The 20,190-nt window shown below is 42.8% G+C and overlaps 1 protein-coding gene across 7 annotated transcripts in view; it reads left to right on the top strand.

The window, feature by feature from the left end:
• Nucleotides 1-608: 608 nt before the first annotated feature.
• The window catches only part of CAPRIN2 (caprin family member 2), a 74,263-nt gene continuing 54,681 nt past the window's right edge, over nt 609-20,190 (top strand). For 4 of the 7 annotated variants that reach the window (XM_075122627.1, XM_075122625.1, XM_075122600.1 and 1 more), the window contains exons 1-5: nt 667-799; nt 2,203-2,468; nt 4,604-4,666; nt 11,426-11,512; nt 13,859-14,097. In XM_075122627.1, the coding sequence (XP_074978728.1) occupies nt 796-799; nt 2,203-2,468; nt 4,604-4,666; nt 11,426-11,512; nt 13,859-14,097 (659 nt within the window). In that variant the 5' untranslated portion in view covers nt 667-795. The other 3 variants (XM_048829338.2, XM_048829322.2, XM_075122620.1) reach the window with 3 other exon arrangements.

Below are 20,190 nucleotides of genomic sequence, written 5' to 3'. Positions count from 1 at the left end.
TTTGAGCCTTTATAGAATAGAATTGGAGTCTATGTCATAATCTCCTGACATAACTTGCTCATGCACATGGACTGTGCTCTCGGGAAGGAGCCACTTGGACTCACACAAGAGTCATGAGTCCTATTCATTGCAGGACATTCAGTTGTCACTTTTCTTCCCGGTGGAGGAAGTCATGGAGCTAAGGCCCTTTTCTGCACTGCACAGTCCCTCTGTCCTTGGCGCTCTGCTCAGGCTGCTGCCAGCTAAGGGGTGAAGCGTGCTGATTTGTGCAAGACAGGGCAGCAGGCTGAGACCCACCCAACTCATTACACCCAGCTCCCACGAGCGGGCAGGGAGCCGGGAGTTGTAGCCCCGCCCCCTCAGCCACCCCTCAGGCGAGGCAGGGGAATGAAAGAGACGGTGGGGGCCATTCCCCTCGCGCCCGCCCCCAATAACGGTCCTCTCCGGTCACGTGGGGGGTGGGGATGGCGCGCGGTGGGGGCCGGAGGGACGGGCGAGAAGAGCCGGCGATTGGAAGGAGGGCGGTGACCTCACATGAAGGCTCCGCCCCTTCCCTCTTTTCTCCCGGCCGGCGGGGCGGGAGGAGGGTATATAAGGGGGGAGGCGGGCGGCAGGGCGGGCCGGAGCTTGCTCGGCTAGTGAGGTGAGGGGCGGGGAGCGAGGGGGTTTTTATAGCGTCGGCTCCGGCGGCGGCGTCGCCGCAGCGTCCTCCTTAGCCCCGCGGTGGCAGCAGCGGACTCAGGCGGCGGCGCTGCTGAATCCCCGAGCCAGCTGCAGCGGCCGGCGCTTGGCGCTATGGGTGGGGATGGCGGCGGCGGCGGCGGCTGCAGCATCTTCTCCCCTCCCTTCCCCAGGCGGTGCTGGGAGGCGATCCCGGGGCTCCTCTCTCCGGCCCCCGCTGCGCGCTGCTTTGCAGCCAGCCGGGCGTTGGGTGCCGCCAGCCCCGCGCGCGCAGGGGGCTGCTGGAGCTCGGCGCTGCCCGCCCCGCCCCGGGCATGCGGCGGGGCGTCCTGCAGCTGCTCCTTGCGCTCAAGTGTCCCGTCCCAGGGGAAGGGCTCCGTGGGAGTGGAGGGGGACGCCGGCGGTCGAGGCTGCCCCTCTCCTCCCCCTCTAGTGCTGTGGGGTGGGCGGGGGGACAGAGCAGGCCCCCCCTTAAAACTGCCCCACCCCCCTTAACATGCTTTCGTGGCAGGCGCTGACAACAAGCGCGTGTACGGCTGCAAGTTTCCCTCTTAGCTCATCATGAAGGGGAGCGGTGGTGCTTGATATCAGCTGGTACTTTGCACACACACCCGACTCTGTTGCAGGTGGCTTGAGAAGGGAGTCAAAAGGGGAGAGGAATCTGCTGCTTTCCCTTTAAATTCAGTTTGGGGTTCCTGTGTGAGCCCCTCCCCTAAGCAGGGGTTGGCCTGGTGGTTAACGGGCAAAGTTAAGAATGAGCGTGATCAGTCATTACTAAAGACCGGTAGGTTGCGAATCTTGTCTAGAAATGCCTACTGCTTTCAAGGTTAAATTCCTTTCCCTCCCCCAAAACTTGTTTTCTTGTCGCAGCCTAAAGATATTCTTGGGCTGTGGATGTAGGCTGATGCTTTCTCAAGCCAAATCAGTTGCTGCTGATTTGGCTTTAGGGCTAGAGCTTTCTTTACTTGACAGCTCTTCTGCCTCTAATCAGTTGGGTTTTAAAATGTGCATTGTTTTATCCAAATGTTTTCTTGGGTTGCTCATAAGGTCATGAAGGTAAGGTGAGAGCTGCATCAAAACACTTCAATAGGAGTTGGGAGGGAGAAGACTGAATCTGCAGTTACACTAGTTAAATGCATGTTGGGGCTGGTAGGTGGGAGTGGAATCTGCAGTTGCTTACTTGCAGTTTTTTCCCCTGTGAGTGCAGGGAACTGGCCTAGTTTTATATGGACACTTGTGTTTCTGGAATCATCCCCCTGCACTACCTAATACTGCCTGTGTGAAGGATTTCGGTTATCGGGATGGGTGGGGAGATTTATACAATGTAAAGTGTTTCCTGGTTTGAAATTCCTGTTTCTGATACTCTCAAGGGAGTGAGGGGGAAGAAATGGGGAAGATTCTATGTTGATTTTTATATGGGTCTTAATTTCATGTTTTAAGGCTTTATTAGTGTAAATACTTATACAAATGCTGTAGTTCTAGGAAAGGGGAAGAGAGCTAAACAAACAATTTTTTTGGCAGGCCCATCTGTTTCAATGGTGCAGCTTTCCCAATCCCCTTTCCGTTGCCCGTCGCCTTCAGGCCACTCGGAAGGGGGGGAGGACAAGAGCATGAAGCCGGCCAAGCAGCAGGTGACCCCAAGCCAACCTGGGGAGAACCAGCCTCCCCTGAGCCCCCTGCAGTCTGCTCTGAACTCTGCTGCCTCTCCTTCCCAGGCATATGAGACTTACATTGATAATGGACTTATCTGCCTCAAACACAAGATCAGGAACATTGAGAAAAAGAAGGTAACTTATTTCTTTGCTGTGCTGAAGAAATTGATAATTAAATATCAAGTTTACGTTAGAGCTCATCAATAGTAAACTTTAAATCCTGCTATAAGAATCTATTTTTATCTTACATACCTATAGAGTATGTAATATAATGAGTTTGCTGCAGCTAGTATAAAAATCAATAAAAGCAGTTCATATTCAGCAGCAGTTCTCAATAAGGTGTCCTCTGTTTGGGATTTCATCAGAGTAATATATAGCACTGCTGATTTTTGTACATCTTGGATTTTGTTTAGATATATTTGAAGAGGAATCAGATTAGTTGTATTTAAAATTGCATATATTTGTAACATTACTGTCTCAAATGTAGAAGCTATGTAAATGTAGATGGCTAGATAAGTCAGCTTCAAACATTTGTTTTCTGCAGTAGTTGGTTTTGCTGTACAGCTGCTGTAGTTTTCACAGCTTGAATAGTGTGCAAGAGAATACCCCTTTAATGGATTAAATTGGATTTACAAATAGAATTAGTTTAGTTAAAATCTAACCCATAATCAGACTTGTGGAAAACTTCGTATTCTGGTTGTATTGATTATAGGCATCTAATATTAAGATCCAGCGATGCATGTAAAAACATGACTCCGAAGTGCAAAGTCATATTAAATATGTATTGCACTTCACTTTTTATAGATGTTGAGGCCTGGACTTCATGGGCATGTAGAATCTTGCAAAAGTATTCTGCTTTTCATCTTCTCATTTTGACTTTAAGCATTTTGAAGCTCTAGTAAAAAGCTTAGCAGTCTGAAAGGAGCTGTCACTTTGAAGGACTCAAGAGGTGCCCTTTTTATGGCTTACTGTAGGTGAATGTCTGAATTCCTAATTTAAGATTTGTCTGACAACTGGATAATTTATAGCATTGCAACTGAAATGTTTGATTGAGATGGCCCTTGCATTCTCAAGCTGTTTTCACATGTTACTTTAAAACACTTGGGAAGAATCTTTTTCTGTTATCAATCAAGATGATGCATTTTTAAAAGTTCATTGAAAATAAGCTTGAATTTTTGCACCAGAGTTCAAACTTTTCATATTTTAGTGCTCTAAAATACCCTTTTTACTTCAAACCTGTATTTGGCTAAGAAATGTGGGGATATGCATAGCTCATGCAGTAGGCAGCAGCCTAGTGCCCTTCCTTCTACTGGAGTTTTTCCTCCAGTAGCTTTAATTTCTTTAAAGCAATTCCACATACTGTACAGTGGTATTCTATCTGCACAAATAGATTTAACCTTGATATTTCCCTGCTATCCTTGATTCTTCCTTTGCATGTGCATTACAGTAGGGCCTTTCATAGTCATGCAAAAAATCAGTATAAATTAATACTCAAATAGTTGAAAGAGGATGCATTCTTTTCCTTAGCTTCTTATGCTCATAGTATTGGTACATATAAGTAGTTAACGTTTTATTTGGCTGCATACCCTCAAGGGGTGGTATTTATTACTGTGGTTCGTAGTGCTGAGTTTCTTGTGCAAGTCTTATGTTTGCAAAACTTATTAAGGCTAATGAAAGTCTTTGTAGCTTTTAGTATATAATGAATTAGTCAAGAACTTAACAGCAATGTGTAGTCCCTGCACTGAATATCTTCAGTGGAAAGGGCAGGATGAGGATTATAAAAGATTAGTTTCTAAATATACTGCATATAGAACTTGGATAGATCTTGGGTTTTTTATTCTGAGAATAAGGTAGTCAGAATAGGAGCCTACACTGGAGTGCAGTTCAGTTATGGAAAGCTAGACAAAAGTGGCACTCTGAGAGGAGGGATTTGAATGAGTCAGGGCACCTATGTTACAGATAAAGGAAGCTAGCTAAAGGCCTAGGAAGGAATATGAAAGGCATGACAATGCAAGTGAGACCAAAGAGACAAGAAGAGATGACAGGCCATAAGGCATAAAGTAGGTGGTGGTGGCTTAAATATAGGCAGAGTTGTGCAGTGCCTTGAAAGAGAAGCTTGAATTTGATGGGGAAAAATGGACAGAACCAGTGACATTATTTTTAGTTGCAGCATGTCAACTGAAGCTCAGGATATACATGGAAAAGCTGAATTTCTTTCCATGATATATGCATAATCAATATATAACAGATTGAAAATCTTTTCTTCGTAGCTCAAACTTGAAGACTATAGGGATCGCCTGAAAAAGGGAGAAGCCCTCAATCAGGATCAGTTGGTGAGTTTGCTTACTTGTCTTGGTAAATAGTTTTGTGTAGGGTAATATTTGAAAGCTTCAGACATGTTGAAGATGAGGCTGAAGTTGCTGAGGAATGCTATTGAATAATTGTTACCAATGATGGCTTTATAGAAGTTGCATTAAGTACCACCAGAAAATTTGCATAATAGTATTCACAAAGCAAAACAAAATAGGCTTGCTTCTTGTAGACAAGCTGAAAAGTGACAGTTGTGGGTTGCCCTAAAAATTTGTCCTGTTTTTAACTTTCAAATTGGGTACTGAGGTAAACAGACATCATTTCAGAGCATGTGTCAAGTCCCATTTCTTTAAGCACATGATCTCCACCTGTCACTAAGTATCTGTTATGCCTTCAACCTGTCATCTGCAGTTGCAGTCTTTGGGGTGGTATCCATCAAGGGTTTGTCTACGTTGGGAAATTACATCATGTTAAAACATAACCATCAGTTGTGGTAACTAACACATGATAAATATGGCTTAGCACTTGGTGTAGATAGGGATGGTGATGTTAACTGTGATCTAACTGACATTAACTCTGGGCTTAATTTAAGGTTAGCCATGACCAGCTAAAGTAATCCTAATGTCTTGTTTTCTGAACTCTTCAAGATTGTGTTCTAACACGGTATAACTTCAGTGTAGACAAGTCCCCTGAGGCTGCCCATATAGCCTTGGCAGCAGAATTATCCCAAGGTGGCCTAGTGGCCTAAAGGTCAGGAGCAGAGTTATTGGTGGTTGTCCCACTGTGATCAGTGAATATCTTCCATTGGCAGAGATGAGGCCAGGTGGAGCCTTCATTGATTCAGCTGGTTTCTTGTTTTGCCACAACAGTTAAACTCCTTTATATAAAGAAGCCAGCTGAGTGCTAGTGTAATGGAGGACATAGATACTGCTGCAAAGGGAAACTGGACACAAATGGTAGATGGCTAAGAAATACAACCCTCTGCATATCTTTTTTTAAATTGTCCCATGTTAAATGCTGTTGGTATTTTTATGATCAAAAGCATGGCAGCATGTTCATGTAGAATGTCATACCAAAAGTTACACTAAGAAATGTAATGGGAACACTGCCAGTTAAGGGTGACCTAGTTCAGGAAACTAGCTTTAATTTATTTAGTAGAAATATTATGTTGCCTCTTTTAAAAGGCAAATATCATTCTTTGCTTAGTGCCTACTATCATTTTCACTGTTCTGCCCTCAATAAGATTGATTCTAGAACTTGTGTAACTAATTCCAAAATTCCTAAAAGCATGCATTCTTTTGTTAATCTCCTTAACTGACTTGTTCAATCTTCTATGATATGGGGAGTGTAGACAAGTAAAGGGAGGTGGGGGGGAAATCAAAATTGAGGGCTTGTTAAACTAGATCCTTTAGTTTATCACTTTGACCATCTGAATGGTCAATTTGCACTTTTTGTAGTGCATAACAATCCATCTTTAAAGTTAAGTCTAAAAAATATTTAGCAAACTTGTGACAAAGGTACCAGAATTGTCATTCTTCATGGCAGTGCTTATTAAACTTCTGCTTCTTGGGTTATGTATCAAATACCATATTTGACTTAGCCCTAGTGTCTTAGTGCAGCAGCTTCAGATAAACAATACTTGTATTTCAGTAATGCTTACTATATACTGTCCACAGACAGTCCCTGTCCTGAGTTGCTTACCATTGAAAAACAGTGATGAATGACAGAAAGGGAAGAAGGACAAAACATAGTGTTTAAGTCAGTGGTTTTGAAACTGGGTTGCAGTCCAGAACTGAGTTGTGGAATGGAAGGGACTGGGTCGTGGTGGCTCTGGTCAGCACTGCACTGCAGTCCTGAGTCCCCCAAACTCAGAGCCCCTTCCTACACCCCAAATCCCTCATCCCTGCCCCAGTCCTGAGTCCCTCAAACCCAGATCCCCCTCTTGCATCCCAAACCCTTCATCCCCATCCCAAAGCCTGCACCCTCAGCCCAGAGCTCTGACCCCCTCCTGTACCCCAACCCCCTGTCCCAGCCCAGAGCTCCTTCCCACACCCTGAACCCCTCATTACCATCCCCATCCCAACCCTGAGCCCCTCCCACACTCCAAACCCCTCATCCCCCAGCTCTGGGTCACAGGCATACCCAATTTTCAACTGGGTTGCTAGGAAAAAAGTTTGAAAAGCACTGTTTTAAGTAATACCTACATGCAAATAATTGTAGAAGACCATTCTGCAATTAATAATCATTACCAAATACATTTAATCTAGTCTTTCCTACCCTTTTTATTCTAAAAACATCCTAGAAATGGAATAGGTGAAATTTCATTATCTGAAATGAAAAGTAGACCTCTGTGCCTATCAAATTGTTCCAGTTACACTTGGAGTTGTGTGGGCTACGGCCTGCTGTTAATGTAAGAGCAGAGTTGCTGTGTACTCAGTTTCCATTGAGATTAATTGGAGTTGAGGCTATTTGAGCAGGGTTGGGTTCTTGAGGAACAGCTTCTGCTCTTCCTATTTTCTTTAGGATTCAGTAGCCAAACATAATTTGAGGGTAGTCCGGGAAACTCTTTTAAAGGGCTGTAGCTAGAAAATTTAAGCTGTGGAATGAATGAGGGGAACATATCGTGCTCCTAAGTATTCTGATAATACTACTATGTAAATCCCCTTGCATTATTTGCAACTTGCACATTGCAACACTGAATATGAAAATGACTAGACAAGTGAAACTATAAAACCACTGATTTTCATTTTTTGATCTGAGATGCAAAAAGTGTCAACATTTTAAAAGCTAAACTGTTAACCTAATGTTAGAAGTGGCTTTTTTAGACAGTGGAATTTGGAGGATCAGAGCCAGAATTTGTCTGGATGTGGGTAGGTTCCCAGTACTGGATCTAGATGTTTGTGATGCTGTAGGAGGACATCAGGAACTATTTTTTTTAAAAAACTGGACTATTTTGATAGGCCATTCAAATTACAGAGATTTTTTTTGAGCAGGTGGGGGGAGAGGGGAAGGAAAGAGTGAGCAGGATCCAGGTAGAACCATGTAGAATTGTACAAGACAACTGAATGGCTTTTCATACTTCAGGCTAATTTGTAGTCAATAAGTGGCTCCTCATCATCTTTATGGAGAAAGAATAAAAGTCATTAGAAAAGTAAGTTTAACACTGATAATTTCTTGTGTAATACTGGGAGCCAACACTTGGTCTCTTGAAAACTAGGTTAGCTCTTAAATATGCAGATTACATTTAAAGAGCTAGAGTGGCAGCTTTGAAAGTCTGTTCAGCCTGCAGAGTGGTTAAGGTACAGGCAATCACAAGCTCTTTGATCCATAGAGAGCTCCAGACCACCACCTGGAGTGAATTTTCCCCACAAATTAGGGCTCAGTCTTCCCAAGCTAGTGAATACTAAACACATGTTTCATTTCAGAAATGACAGACTTGGACAATGAACAAGAGATTAGCAAGTCCCTGGTGAAGCAAGCGGACTATCACATGCACACTTGTTCAGAAAGTGGGGAGCATGACAGATCCTTAAGTGAACCTGATTGGTCCCTTAGGGTATACAATATTGGAGTGATGCATGGCTGACTGAAAAAGCTGCTCTCCTGCAGAGATTGAGTAGCCAGGATGAAAGGGGAGCACTCACACAGAATATTAGTATTTATGAAAATTCCATCCAAGAAGCTCACATATGAACTTCTCTCAATCCTCTTGCTGCAGGCGAGAAAAAATTTTCCCTGAAAGGGAAAGTTAGCATGGGGTTGCTCTAGGACAGCTTTTTACATTTAATATAAAAAGTTATACCGTGGTTAAAGCTTGTTACACAGAATGCTCTGTCACATTTGATACAGGCTTTCCCAGTATTTTAGTCATCTTAGTCTTCTGGTTTTTAGTTGTCTATTAATGACCTATAGTGAGACTGAATTTTTAAATTCTCATTGTTTAATTACTGAAAGTGTTAAGAAAAAAGCCACTTCTAACATTAGGTTAACAGTGTAGCTTTTAAAATGTTGACACTTTTTGCATCTCAGATCAAAAAATGAAAATCAGTGGTTTTATAGTTTCACTTGTCTAGTCATTTTCGGATTCAGTGTTGCAATGTGCAAGTTGCAAATAATGCAAGGGGATTTACATAGTAGTATTATCAGAATACTTAGGAGCATGATATGTTCCCCTCATTCATTCCACAGCTTAAATTTTCTAGCTACAGCCCTTTAAAAGAGTTTCCCGGACTACCTTGTAATATGTAATAGATACAAGAAACTGAAATGTTAATCATTAAGTTTATTGTGCAACCTATAATAAAACTTGTTTCCTTCTTGCTTATAGCTAATGTGTTTGCATGTGCCTCTAATGCAGAGGTGGGCAAACTACTGCCCATGGGCTACATCCGGCCTGTGGGACCATCCTGCCTGGCTCCTTTGCTCCCAGCCAGGGGGGCTAGCCCCTGGCCCCTCCCCTGCTGTTCCCCCTCCCCTGCCAGCTCTCTGGGCTGCTGATCCTGCTGGGCAGCGTGGGTGGTGTGGCTGGCTCCAGCCAGGTGGTGGGGCTGCAAGCTCCTATTGCTCTGAGCGGCATGGTAGGGGAGTGGGGAGCAGGGGTTGGATAAGGGGCAGGAGATTCCAGGGGGCAGTCAGACAGGGAACAGGGGTGTTGGATAGGCATGGGCATCCTGGGGGGCCTGTCAGGGGTGTGGATAGGGGTTGGGGACAAGCAGTGGGGTGGGGGGTGTGGATAGGTGATGGAGTCCCGGGGGGGGTGGTTAGCATCGGGGGGGTCTCAGGAGGGGGCAGTCAGGGTACAAGGAGTAGGGGGGTTTGGATGGGTCAGGGGTTCTGAGGGGGGCAGTCAGGGGGCAGGGGCCAGGCCATTTGGGGAGGCACAGCCTTCCCTACCCAGCCCTCCATAGAGTTTCACAATGCTGATGTGGCCCTCGGGCCAAAAAGTTTGCCCACCCCTACTCTCATATTAAATTAGGGCAGGAGGTTAAATTTACATTGCAACTTCTACTATGTTCAAATTCTACTATTTGTTCTGAGATTAATTTAGAGACAGTCATGGTGGAGGCTAGTTTCAGAACAAATTCTTAAACTTGAGTTCAAGAACTCTACTTCATGCTGAGTGGAAACCATGTAGGGACATCAGTGTTAAGTGGTATCATCTTGGAGAACTCATTTCTGTCCCAGTGCAAGCATTAGTGTTGTAGTAGTAACATCTTTTTGAAAAGATTAAGTGATTAAGAATCCACTTTAATCCTATTTCTAATTGGAAATTGGCTATTAAATATAAGAGCGTGACATCAATATTATATGATCAGATTTGCACTATTAGGGCCTGGTCTCAAAATTATTGCCTTAAGTGAAGTCATTGGCATTAAAACAGTTGGTAACATACAGTAACATCTCTTAAAACATTATGAGCAGAAAAACAAATTGAAGCTGTAGTAAAATTTTCCAGCTAGTTTCTGTGCTCTGTTTTAAATTGTTGAACGTAAACTGGTGCCTAAAAGGAAGACTGCTTACATTTATGCAAGTACAATTGATGGCTGTATACTAGCTCTTCCTGATTCTAAATGCTTCTTATCTTGGTAAATATCTGACCTGAGTCTAACCAATACTTAACTTTTTACTCTTCTGCATATTTTTCTGGAGGAGTTAACTGAACTCTGAGATTGTAAAGAATACAAAACACAGGCTCCCAGTTGAGGTGGTCTGGCATTAACTTGACAGCATCCCTTTAATCCAACTTTAAAGTGTCACATTATAAATTACAAATAGTCTGGACTAATTGCTTTCACTCTGGGGATCATGTAATAGCAAAATGCTCTATTGTTTAACTTAGAAATACTGCAGGAATTACTACCTCCAAAGCACTTCTGAAACTTAATGCATCCAATGAAGTGAGCTGTAGCTCACGAAAGCTTATGCTCAAATAAATTGGTTAGTCTCTAAGGTGCCACAAGTACTCCTTTTCTTTTTAATAAAACTAGACAATTCCAACTATTGGGGTTGCTGTAAACCAGTTTCATGAAACATACACTTTCTTGGTTGTTGAACTCCCAAGTCTATCTTAAGTGATTATTTCAGAGAAGCTCCATTATCTAGTCTTGAATGAGAACTAAACTTTGGTTAGAGAAGCAGACAGGAATTCCTTTTCCAGATGTGACTTCTATAAGACTAATTTCCAAAAGCATTCTATGAACATGAAGCTAGCTATATTGTACACCTTTTAAAAAGGATATAACTTCAGTTAATTTGAAGAAGTTAAGGGAACAGTACCGGAAGCTACTTTTGTGAGCGTCTGTGGTTATAAAATTGCTTTTATATTTTGATGCGTTTTCTGTCACTGTCCCTCTGACATAAACTAAAGGGAAAGATGAATAATACAAATTTACAATAGTGCCCAAACTTCCCAATCGGGATAAGGTAGCATTGCACTTTGCATCCTACAAACCTGTATGAAGGGACAGTCTCTGCCCTGGAGAGTTTGCAGTTAAGAATATGGGGAAATGGTGAAAGTGTCTATGCAGTAGCTAACCTTAAAATGAGTTTCTTCATAACCTCAGGTATGGTAATCTTGGGTGTTACGTGTAACAATAGGAAATACTTCACATGTGAGGTGACTTAAAAGTTGATGGTATAAACAAAATTGAACCTGTAATAAAAGCTGTATAATTTAGCTTAACAGTTGAAAAATATTAAGTTTACTATAAGAATTGTTAGGACTTAGTCACTGATTAAAAATATGGTAAATGCACTGCTAGTTTGATATCTGCCTATTGCAGGAGGCAGTGGAGAAATATGATGAAGTGGTACACAATTTGGAGTTTGCCAAGGAGCTTCAAAAGACTTTTTCTGGACTTAGCCAAGATGTAAGTAAAACCTACTCTTTGTGCTCTAACCTCTGTAAAACAATCGGATACACTGTTACACACAGCTTCTGAACTTTTGTCTAACGTACTAATCTAAAAAGACAGAGCTGGTAGTCATGACTTACAGATAGTCCTCATTTTCTAGAATGCAAAGCTAGTATTTTTATGGCTAGGTAACATTAACATGTAGAACAGCAGGATAGCCTCAATCTAACTGTAAAGCTGAAATTGTCTGGAGAGTGGTGAAAGTGTGGTCAAGGTACAGGATCACTTCAGACATTTGCACATACTGTAGGTAGAACATGAAGGCCAGTGATTTAAGAGCATCTAGTTTCATAAAACTACTGCTTAGATATCTATCCAAAGTGCAGTCAACTTCAGATGACTCCAGGATGTTCTGGTTCAAGTGGACAAGGATCAATTTGTACAATAACCACCCTTTTTGGTCTGAGTTTCAGGACTGAACTCTGTTCTTAGTGGGCCAAGTGCAGAAGTTCACTACAGAAGCTAGATTATACTTCACCTGTATGCAAAAGGCAAAGAACTCAGTTTCCACTCCTTCCAAAGTCAACTTAGCTTCAAGCACAAAATAAACAATGGAAAAGAGATGGAAAATATTGGCTATGAAGAGCCAAAAACACTAATGGGAAAATTACTCAGTATTTGGGGCTCATATACAATGTTCACATTCCAGAACTGGGGATGTTACTTCACTTTACAAAGCCTTTCACCATTATGTGAAACTTTGAGGTTCTCTTGAGTAGAAGTTAGCCTACTGGTGTTCTGACAGACATCGTTGTCGTCAAAAGTTCTAATCCAGGGCTTATCCTGCCTTATCTGGGATATGAAAGGTTCCATAAAACAGGTCTTATCATTGGCTGGATCTAAGCAGTCTTTCTAGAGAAGTCTTTCCTCTTGCATTTGTATTGGTTTCAGGTATAACTTAGTCCTTAGGCTAGTGAAGGAACAACAGTGAATGGTAAGCAGAGGGTTAAAAGACTGTTCCTAGAGTAGTTGAGTCTGGAAGTTGCTACATGCTGTGCCACCATCATAAGTTGGGTACTTATAGCCATTATTAGTTTCTTAAACTTCTGGATGTAACTTGCACTCATCTGTATATTTCTCTCAAATTTAACTTCTTTTTAAGAGCATTTCGTATTTCAAGAATATTTACTTCTCCATGTTGCTGTTCCATGTAAATGTATGTTCTTCCCTGGGATATATTAGATTACAAGATGTTTACATGAAAAGCTAAAAGCTATAAATAGCTAGTTACTCCCTTATTGAAGCATAATCACTGGATTCTCATGTTTTCCTTGTCTTGTCTTTCTACCAAGTATGGTTCTGCAAAAATGTGGTAAAGCTTAATGTTCCAGAAGTGAGCGCTAGAAAAAAGAACTCCTTGCAGCTCTTCTATGCTAACTGATATTCCTTCATTACACTGCTGCAAATCAAAGTCCTCAAATGTTACTGCTCAGTAGTTAAATAGAGCAACTTTAGTGTATTTTTACTTAGTTCTGGAATGACTTGAAAATCACTAAATTTTTGCTGCAGAGCTTGATACAGATGTGCCACAAAACATGTTGGAGGGGCCTTGTCACAGAATACACCGGGAAACTACATGTTACCGAAATTACTTCTCCTAGGACTCTTGTAATTAAATGTTTGTCTTGTCAATATAGGAAAATCAAGGGAGTATTTTTGGGGTTCTGGTGTACTGAGACAACTAGGAACTTCTGTACTGAAGTACTCTTTCAGTAGTAAATAGTAGTAGTATGATTTACAATACAAAACCTTTCCTTGCATTTTTGACTATTTTTGCGTTCACTGTATAGCATATTCATAACGACATATTTTAACATGTAATTACAGTAATGTAAAATCTAGCTGAGAAGGGCAAAATGCCAGTGATTCATGATGTAATTTCCCATAGCAGAATATATGGAATTCATGATACAGTTGAAATCATGTTTTTAATTAGCACTCAAAGTAATTTAACTTCATAGCTTACAAACCTCAAATACATAATTGGCTTATTATAGATGACTGTTGCGTGTTTTAGTGTAGGCCAAAGAGGAAATTGGCATCAAGTGAAAGGTTAGAAACTAAGTCAGATTTGCAAAGGTATTTAGGCACCTAAAGATTCAGAAACCTGCTTAGTGTGATTTACAAAAGTGCCTAAATATGGGTTAGGTGCTTTTGTAAATCCCAGTAAGCGCTTATCTGCATCTTTAGGTGCCTAACTACCTTTATAAATCTGGGTGCTGGACTGGAAATTAGAAACTGGAGGGCCAATCAGTTATCATACCCTGACTAGTGGGCCAACTCACTCTTGTATTCTAACAGCTGCTGAAAGCGCAGAGGAAGGCTCAGAGACGGGAGACTATAACTAAGCTTGAAGCAGAGAAGAAAAAACTGCGTACAATACTGCAAGTCCAGTATGTGCTACAGAATTTCACTCAAGAGCATGTTCAGAAAGACTTCAAAGGTGGCTTGAATGGTGCAATATATTTACCTTCTAAAGAACTAGACTACCTCATTAGATTTGCAAAACTGACATGCCCAGAAAGAAATGAGAGCCTGAGGTAGGTTGATTTTTTCCTCACTAATCAGTCTATCATATAATAGAATACCTGTGTAATAACTCTCAAAATAAAATGTATAGTATGTTCTAAAAAACCACAACAATCTGTTGGAACAGCAATTTGGGATCTGGCACATAATGGGATTACCACTTTGTGTTTGCACATGTACAATTAACTCTTGGTGTCTGTGTGCTATCTGCATAGTGGTCACTTTTTTCCTTCAGCAATACTTGTTGGGCAGCTTGAGCTCCCCCTGCTGCTACATGCCGCTGCATGCAGATATAAAGAGCAGAGCTGTCCCTGGGCCCCTCCGTTCATTCTTACCATCTGATTGTCATTGGAACCCTGTTAAATACCAAAACGTTCTGTTTTTGTATATAATAGTGCATATAATATAGTTTGGTGATTAGTCTGGCTAGTATAGTTATAAGTTTTAGCTGTTTTTAAAAAAAACTTTTGGGAAGTGTTTTTTGCATTTCCGGGTTTCTTCTGTGTACGGTATTGAGGTATGCCCCATGACTGATTCAGACTTTCTTGTTTGAGGCCTGTGCCAATGAGGGACCCGAATAGCTGACTGAAGGGCTTAGGTGAGGCACACCAGACCATTGCCAGATTTGCAGCCCATAATGGAGGATAGGCTGAAATTCTTCTGATGAAGGCCTGGCTCAGGCTACCATCAGAGCTGTCCTAGTTTGACTTAGAGTGCTGCAACTTGAGTGAGCAGCATGCCTCCACCTTCAGCCGAGTCTCGGCACTGATCTCCCTTGCCACTACTGAGGAAAAAATAAGACTTACAAAGAAGCCCCAGCCAGGGAAATGTCTTCACCCTCTAAGCCTGCAAAGAGGGATGAGAAGGAGTTGAGTAGAGTGCACCTGAGAAACCTAAGCTGAAATACTCAGCCACCAATTCAGAGAAGTTGGTACAGTTAGCTCCAAAGAGCCCTGTCAAGCACCATGACAGAAGTGGCACAGTTTTCAGCATCGCGGGCCACTATCTCGGCGCTGACTACCCCAGCGGCATTTGGGGGCAAAGAATCAGCTCTGCTGGTCAGTACCGGTGTCCATTACCACATCCAGCACTGGCAATTCAAGCTTTGGTGCTGCAGTAGCCTGTTTCCCACATAGGCAGCCCTTCAGTATTGTCCAAGGGGAAACCTGTAATGATGATGATGCTCCTATGATTAGCAGGTTCTCCGCACCAGTCTCTGGCACAAACTGGGTCAGTCCCTCAATAGTCAGAGGAAGGGGAGTCTTCCTCATCAGACTCAGAGGTGGGATGGTATGTTTCAAAGCCCAAAGCAGGACCTGCTGGTCTCCTCACAATCTTCTCTCCCAGCCTGCCACCACAACCAGTCAATGGGAACTACCATGGGAATGTGGCCAGGCCAATAAGGTCTGGCCACATATCAGTGGCTAGTTTGGAACCTTTGGGGGTTCCCCCAGCTTCCAGATCTTCCCCTCAGTGTGTACTCGGTATCTTTGTCTAGACAGGTGGAGTCTCTGCACTGGGCAGCTCAATCGCCAGTCATACCAGGCCTGATACTGAGCATCAAGAACAGGTCCTAGAGCCAGAGCAACAGGTGGTAGAAGATTCTATTCGTTCCAGTCATGCTTCCTCTTCATCCTCTCCAGATGAAGCTGTTTCATTATGGGTAACTTCTCTTCCTCCTCCTGATTATTTTAAAGGTTATCAGGAGTTGCTGAAGAGTGTCTTCAGACCTGAGTGTGCAGGTCAGGGAGTCCACACAACCTGGTTGACATTTTATCATTTCAGGGTGGCTCTGCCAATTAATGAGGCAGTACTAGAGCCTATAAAAACTTTATGGCAGACTCCATCCTCATTGCCTTCCACCTCAAAAAGGGCAGAAAGAAAATACTTTGTACCCTCCCAAGGTTTTGAGTACCTCTGTACTCCCCCACCATTGGGCTCATTGGTCATGACAGTTGCTAATGAGAGAGTAACAAGGCACCAGGTTGTCACCCCACAGCAAAAGATGCTAAAAGGCTGGACTTATTTAGCAGAAAGATTTATTCAATGTGGGGTTTTTAAGGTTCTGCTGAGATCATAGTTTTAATTTTTGGGACTCCATAGAGTAGTTGCTTCTGAGAAATGAGGCAGGAGTTCTATCCTCATTGACCAGAAAGAGACTAGTCACAAGCACATCACTATAAGTATGACTGGATACAGCAGATTCAATAGCTAGAACCATGGCTTTTGCAGCTGCTAAGCACAGATCATCTGGTTGCAGTCTTCTGGACTTCATAGGGAAGACCAGAATACTATCCAGGACTTACTGTTTGAGGGTCCTTTCACTGGTTTCAAACCAGATAGACAGCAAGCTCTGTGGGGTTAAGGACTCTAAAGCCACCTTTAAGTCCTTAGGCTTGTGCACACCTGACCCAGTTAACACTATCAGTTCCAGCAGATGCACTGGTATTCTGCTCCATCTCCTTAACGGGACCTAGGCATCATCCTTTTCCCCTCATGCTGCTTTGGCTCCATCTCCAGTCCCTTCAAAACACCTGGGAAGTACAAAGCAGTCATTTTGATGGGCTGGTCTAGGTTGTCATATCAGTCTCCATCTCTCAAGACCCAAACTCCTTCACCTTCTTAAACTGTCCCACTTCCACTATGCTTGGTCCCAAATTATTTGGACCAGTGGGTCTTGGGCACTGAAGAGGTGGTTTATGCTCTCCAGTTTGCTTCTACTCCTTCTCCAGACCTCTCTGGGGTTTACTCTTATGTGGTGCTTCTCATTCAAGAAGTGCAGCATCTCCTTCAGTTGGGAGCGATAGTGGATTCCACATGGTCTCAGAGGGAAGGGGTTTTATTTCCTAATCCCAATGATGAAGTGGGGAAGGGGGTTTTCTGACCTTCGTAAACTCAGAAGGCTCTTGAAAAGATAAGGTTCTGCATGGTCATCCAACTTCTATTATCCTCAACCTGGAGACTGTTGCCCTCAACTTAAAATGCATACTTCCATATTGCAGTCAAGCACACAGGGAGTACCTCTGGCTTCTGGTAAATCAAAATCATTCTGGGTTCACTGTATTACCTTTTGGCCTGTCAGCAGCATACAGGGTCTTCCCAAAATTTATGGGAGTTGCAGCTGCATTCCTCTGAAGATCGTGAATTCAGGTTTACTCCTACCTGGATGACTGGCTTGTCAAGAGTTATTGCAAATTGCAGTTAGAGCAGTGTAGCCCTGATCCAGTCAATGTTCAATCCTCTGGGACTACTAATTAATGTAGAAAAGTCTCCTTTCCCTGTTTCAGAGGATTAAGTTTATAGGGACTGTACTGGACTGTTTACAAGCCAGGGTCTCTTTCAGACTTCAGGATCCAGGCAATTCAGTCAATTGTCAGTTTGAAGGCTCACCCAGTCACAGCAGCACAAAACTGTTTGAGGCTTCTGGGATATATAGCCTCTTGCATCTACATAGTTCAGTACATCAGACTATGCCTCAGAACTTCGCAGGGCTGGTTGGCATCAATCTACCTACCAAGCTGCTATCACATACCCTCTGTAGTAAGGGCACCTTCACAAATTTCTCATTTTCCTGGATTGTCTGGATTTGTCCACAGATGCATGGGCGTGCATTTCATTTGCCTGCCTGCAACTGATGTTGATGCTAGTGATAGGCTCTCCCTCCTAGACTAGATGTATCTATCTGATAACGCAATTACTGTGGTCCTCCGAAGATTTAGCTTTACACATCCATGTCAGAATGAAAAGCTGTCAGGCTGGCATGCCACATATTTTGATCACAGATTAGGGGAAGCAGCCTGCTAATCCTTTCAAACACAGCAACAACATTCTACCTCAACAAGCAGAGGGGAGCCTACCCTTCTCCACTCTGTCAGGAGGTGACTCTACTCTGGGAACTCTGCATTGCTAATTTAGTAGATCTGGAAGTATCTTATCTGCTGGGGATATAGAATGACCTAGCAGACTGCCTGAGCAGATCATTTGGATCACCACAAGTGGTCACTTTGTCCCGATGTGGCCAGACACAGCTTGCAGTAGTGGGAATTTCCCTAGGTAGACCTGTTTGTGACACTGTCTGAAGTTCTGTTTCCTTCAGAGTCATAGCCTGGGTTCCATAATGGATGTGTTTTTACTGCCATGGTCAGGCAGGCTCCTCCATGCTTTTTCCATCAGTCCCACTCATTCACAAGTATTACTAAAGATAAGACCATATCAGGCCTGTCAAGGTTCCTTCCCCACTCTGAACTCCACAGTACAGATGTGGGGACCTGCATGAAAGACCCCCTAAGCTTATTCTTACCAGCTTAGATTAAAAGCTGTCACCACCCAAGTGTTACACAAAACAGGGGAAGTGCCCACTTGGAAATGTCTTCTCCTCTCCCCCCACCCCAAAATATCCCCCCAAGCACTACACCCCCTTTCCTGAGGAAGGTTTGATAAAAATCCTCACCAATTTGCATAGCTGAACACAGACCCAAACTCTTGGATCTTAAGAACAATGAAAAAAGCAATCAGGTTCTTAAAAATTTTAATTGAAGAAAAAGTAAAAGAATCACCTCTGTAAAATCAGGATGGTAAATACCTTACAGGGTAATCAGATTCAAAACATAGAGAATCCCTCTAGGCAAAACCTTAAGTTACAAAAAGACACAAACAGGAATATACATTCCATTCAGCACAGCTTATTTTATCAGCCATTTAAACAAAACAGAATTTACCTCATATCTAACTAGATTGCTTACTAACTCTTTAAAGGAGTTCTGACCTGCATTCCTGCTCTGGTCCTGGCAAAAAAAAAATCCCACAGAGGACCCTTTGTATTCCTCCCCCCAGCTTTGAAAGTATCTTGTCTCCTCATTGGTCATTTTGGTCAGGTGCCAGCGAGGTTCTTAGCTTCTTAACCCTTTACAGGTGAAAGGGTTTTTCCTCTGGCCAGGAGGGATTTAAGGGTGTTTACCCTTCCCTTTATATTTATGACCAGGCCAGAGTCAGACTTATAACCCTAGCATGGGACTGTCACACTGGTTCTCTATGCTCTTGGCAGTGTCAGTGAAAGTCATTTTCACTTCCACTAGACTTGGACCTAATCTCCCAAGATCATGGTCCCCTACAGTCCCTTCATTATGCTCCATGACTAGATACTAGAGAGCTGTCTTGTTTGAAAGAGTTCAAGAAGATATGCCAAATAGAATCATAAAACTGTAGAGTGGAAGGGACCTTGATAGGTCATCTGGTCCTGTCCTCTTCACTGAGGCAGGCCTAAGTATTATCTAGATCGATGTTTCTCAGTGGCCAGTCTGGACCAGTGCCCCAGTCGTTGAGATCTCCCTGACAGTTTAGGAAGGCAGCAACCTCGTCCATGGTATCAAAAAGGTTGAGAAACACTCATCTAGACCATCCTTGACAGGTGTTTGTGGTTTAAGAATAGGTTAGACAATGACAAACTTCACTACCTCCTTTAGGCAATTTGTTCCAGTGCTTAACTACCCTTACAGTTAAGAAGTTTTTCCTGATGTCTAGTCTAAATATCTCGATGCAGTTTAAGCTACTTATCCTGTCCTCAGTGGCTAAGGAGAACAATTTATCACCCTTTATAACTTTTCATGTACTTAAGTCTGTGGTTCCCCCTCCACCCCCCCCAGTATTTTACAAGAACTAAATGGAGTTGGTTTTTCCATCTTCAGTTCAACATATCCTGGACTGCTTATTTTACCTGAAGCATCAAGGTTTAGCAGTTTGATCATAATACATCTATTAGCTATTTCAGCATTCCATCCTAAAGTAAGCAGTTCTATTTTTTTTCCAGTGACTTGTACATAAGGTTTTTAAAAGGCTTAGTCAAATTATACCCTCTAGGACACAACCCTGTTTCCCCTAGGGGAGCTGAACTTCATTCTGTCAAGTCTTATAGGTTCCCCATTTGAACTGTTAGCTATGAAGATGGCGATTTTGGTGGCCATTACCACAACCAGATGAGTAGCGGTACTGTTCCCCTTAATGTTGGGCCCTCCATATAGTGTCTTATTTTGAAGGACAAGGTTTACCTCCATACTCCTCCAGAGGTGGTGTCACTTTTCCACATCAACTAGCCAGTTTTCCCATAT

Source organism: Caretta caretta, chromosome 1, assembly GCF_965140235.1.
Source record: "Caretta caretta isolate rCarCar2 chromosome 1, rCarCar1.hap1, whole genome shotgun sequence".
Classification (NCBI taxonomy): domain Eukaryota; kingdom Metazoa; phylum Chordata; order Testudines; family Cheloniidae; genus Caretta; species Caretta caretta.
The sequence above is the reverse complement of the archived record's forward strand: the minus strand, read 5'-3'. Positions and strand labels throughout refer to the sequence as shown.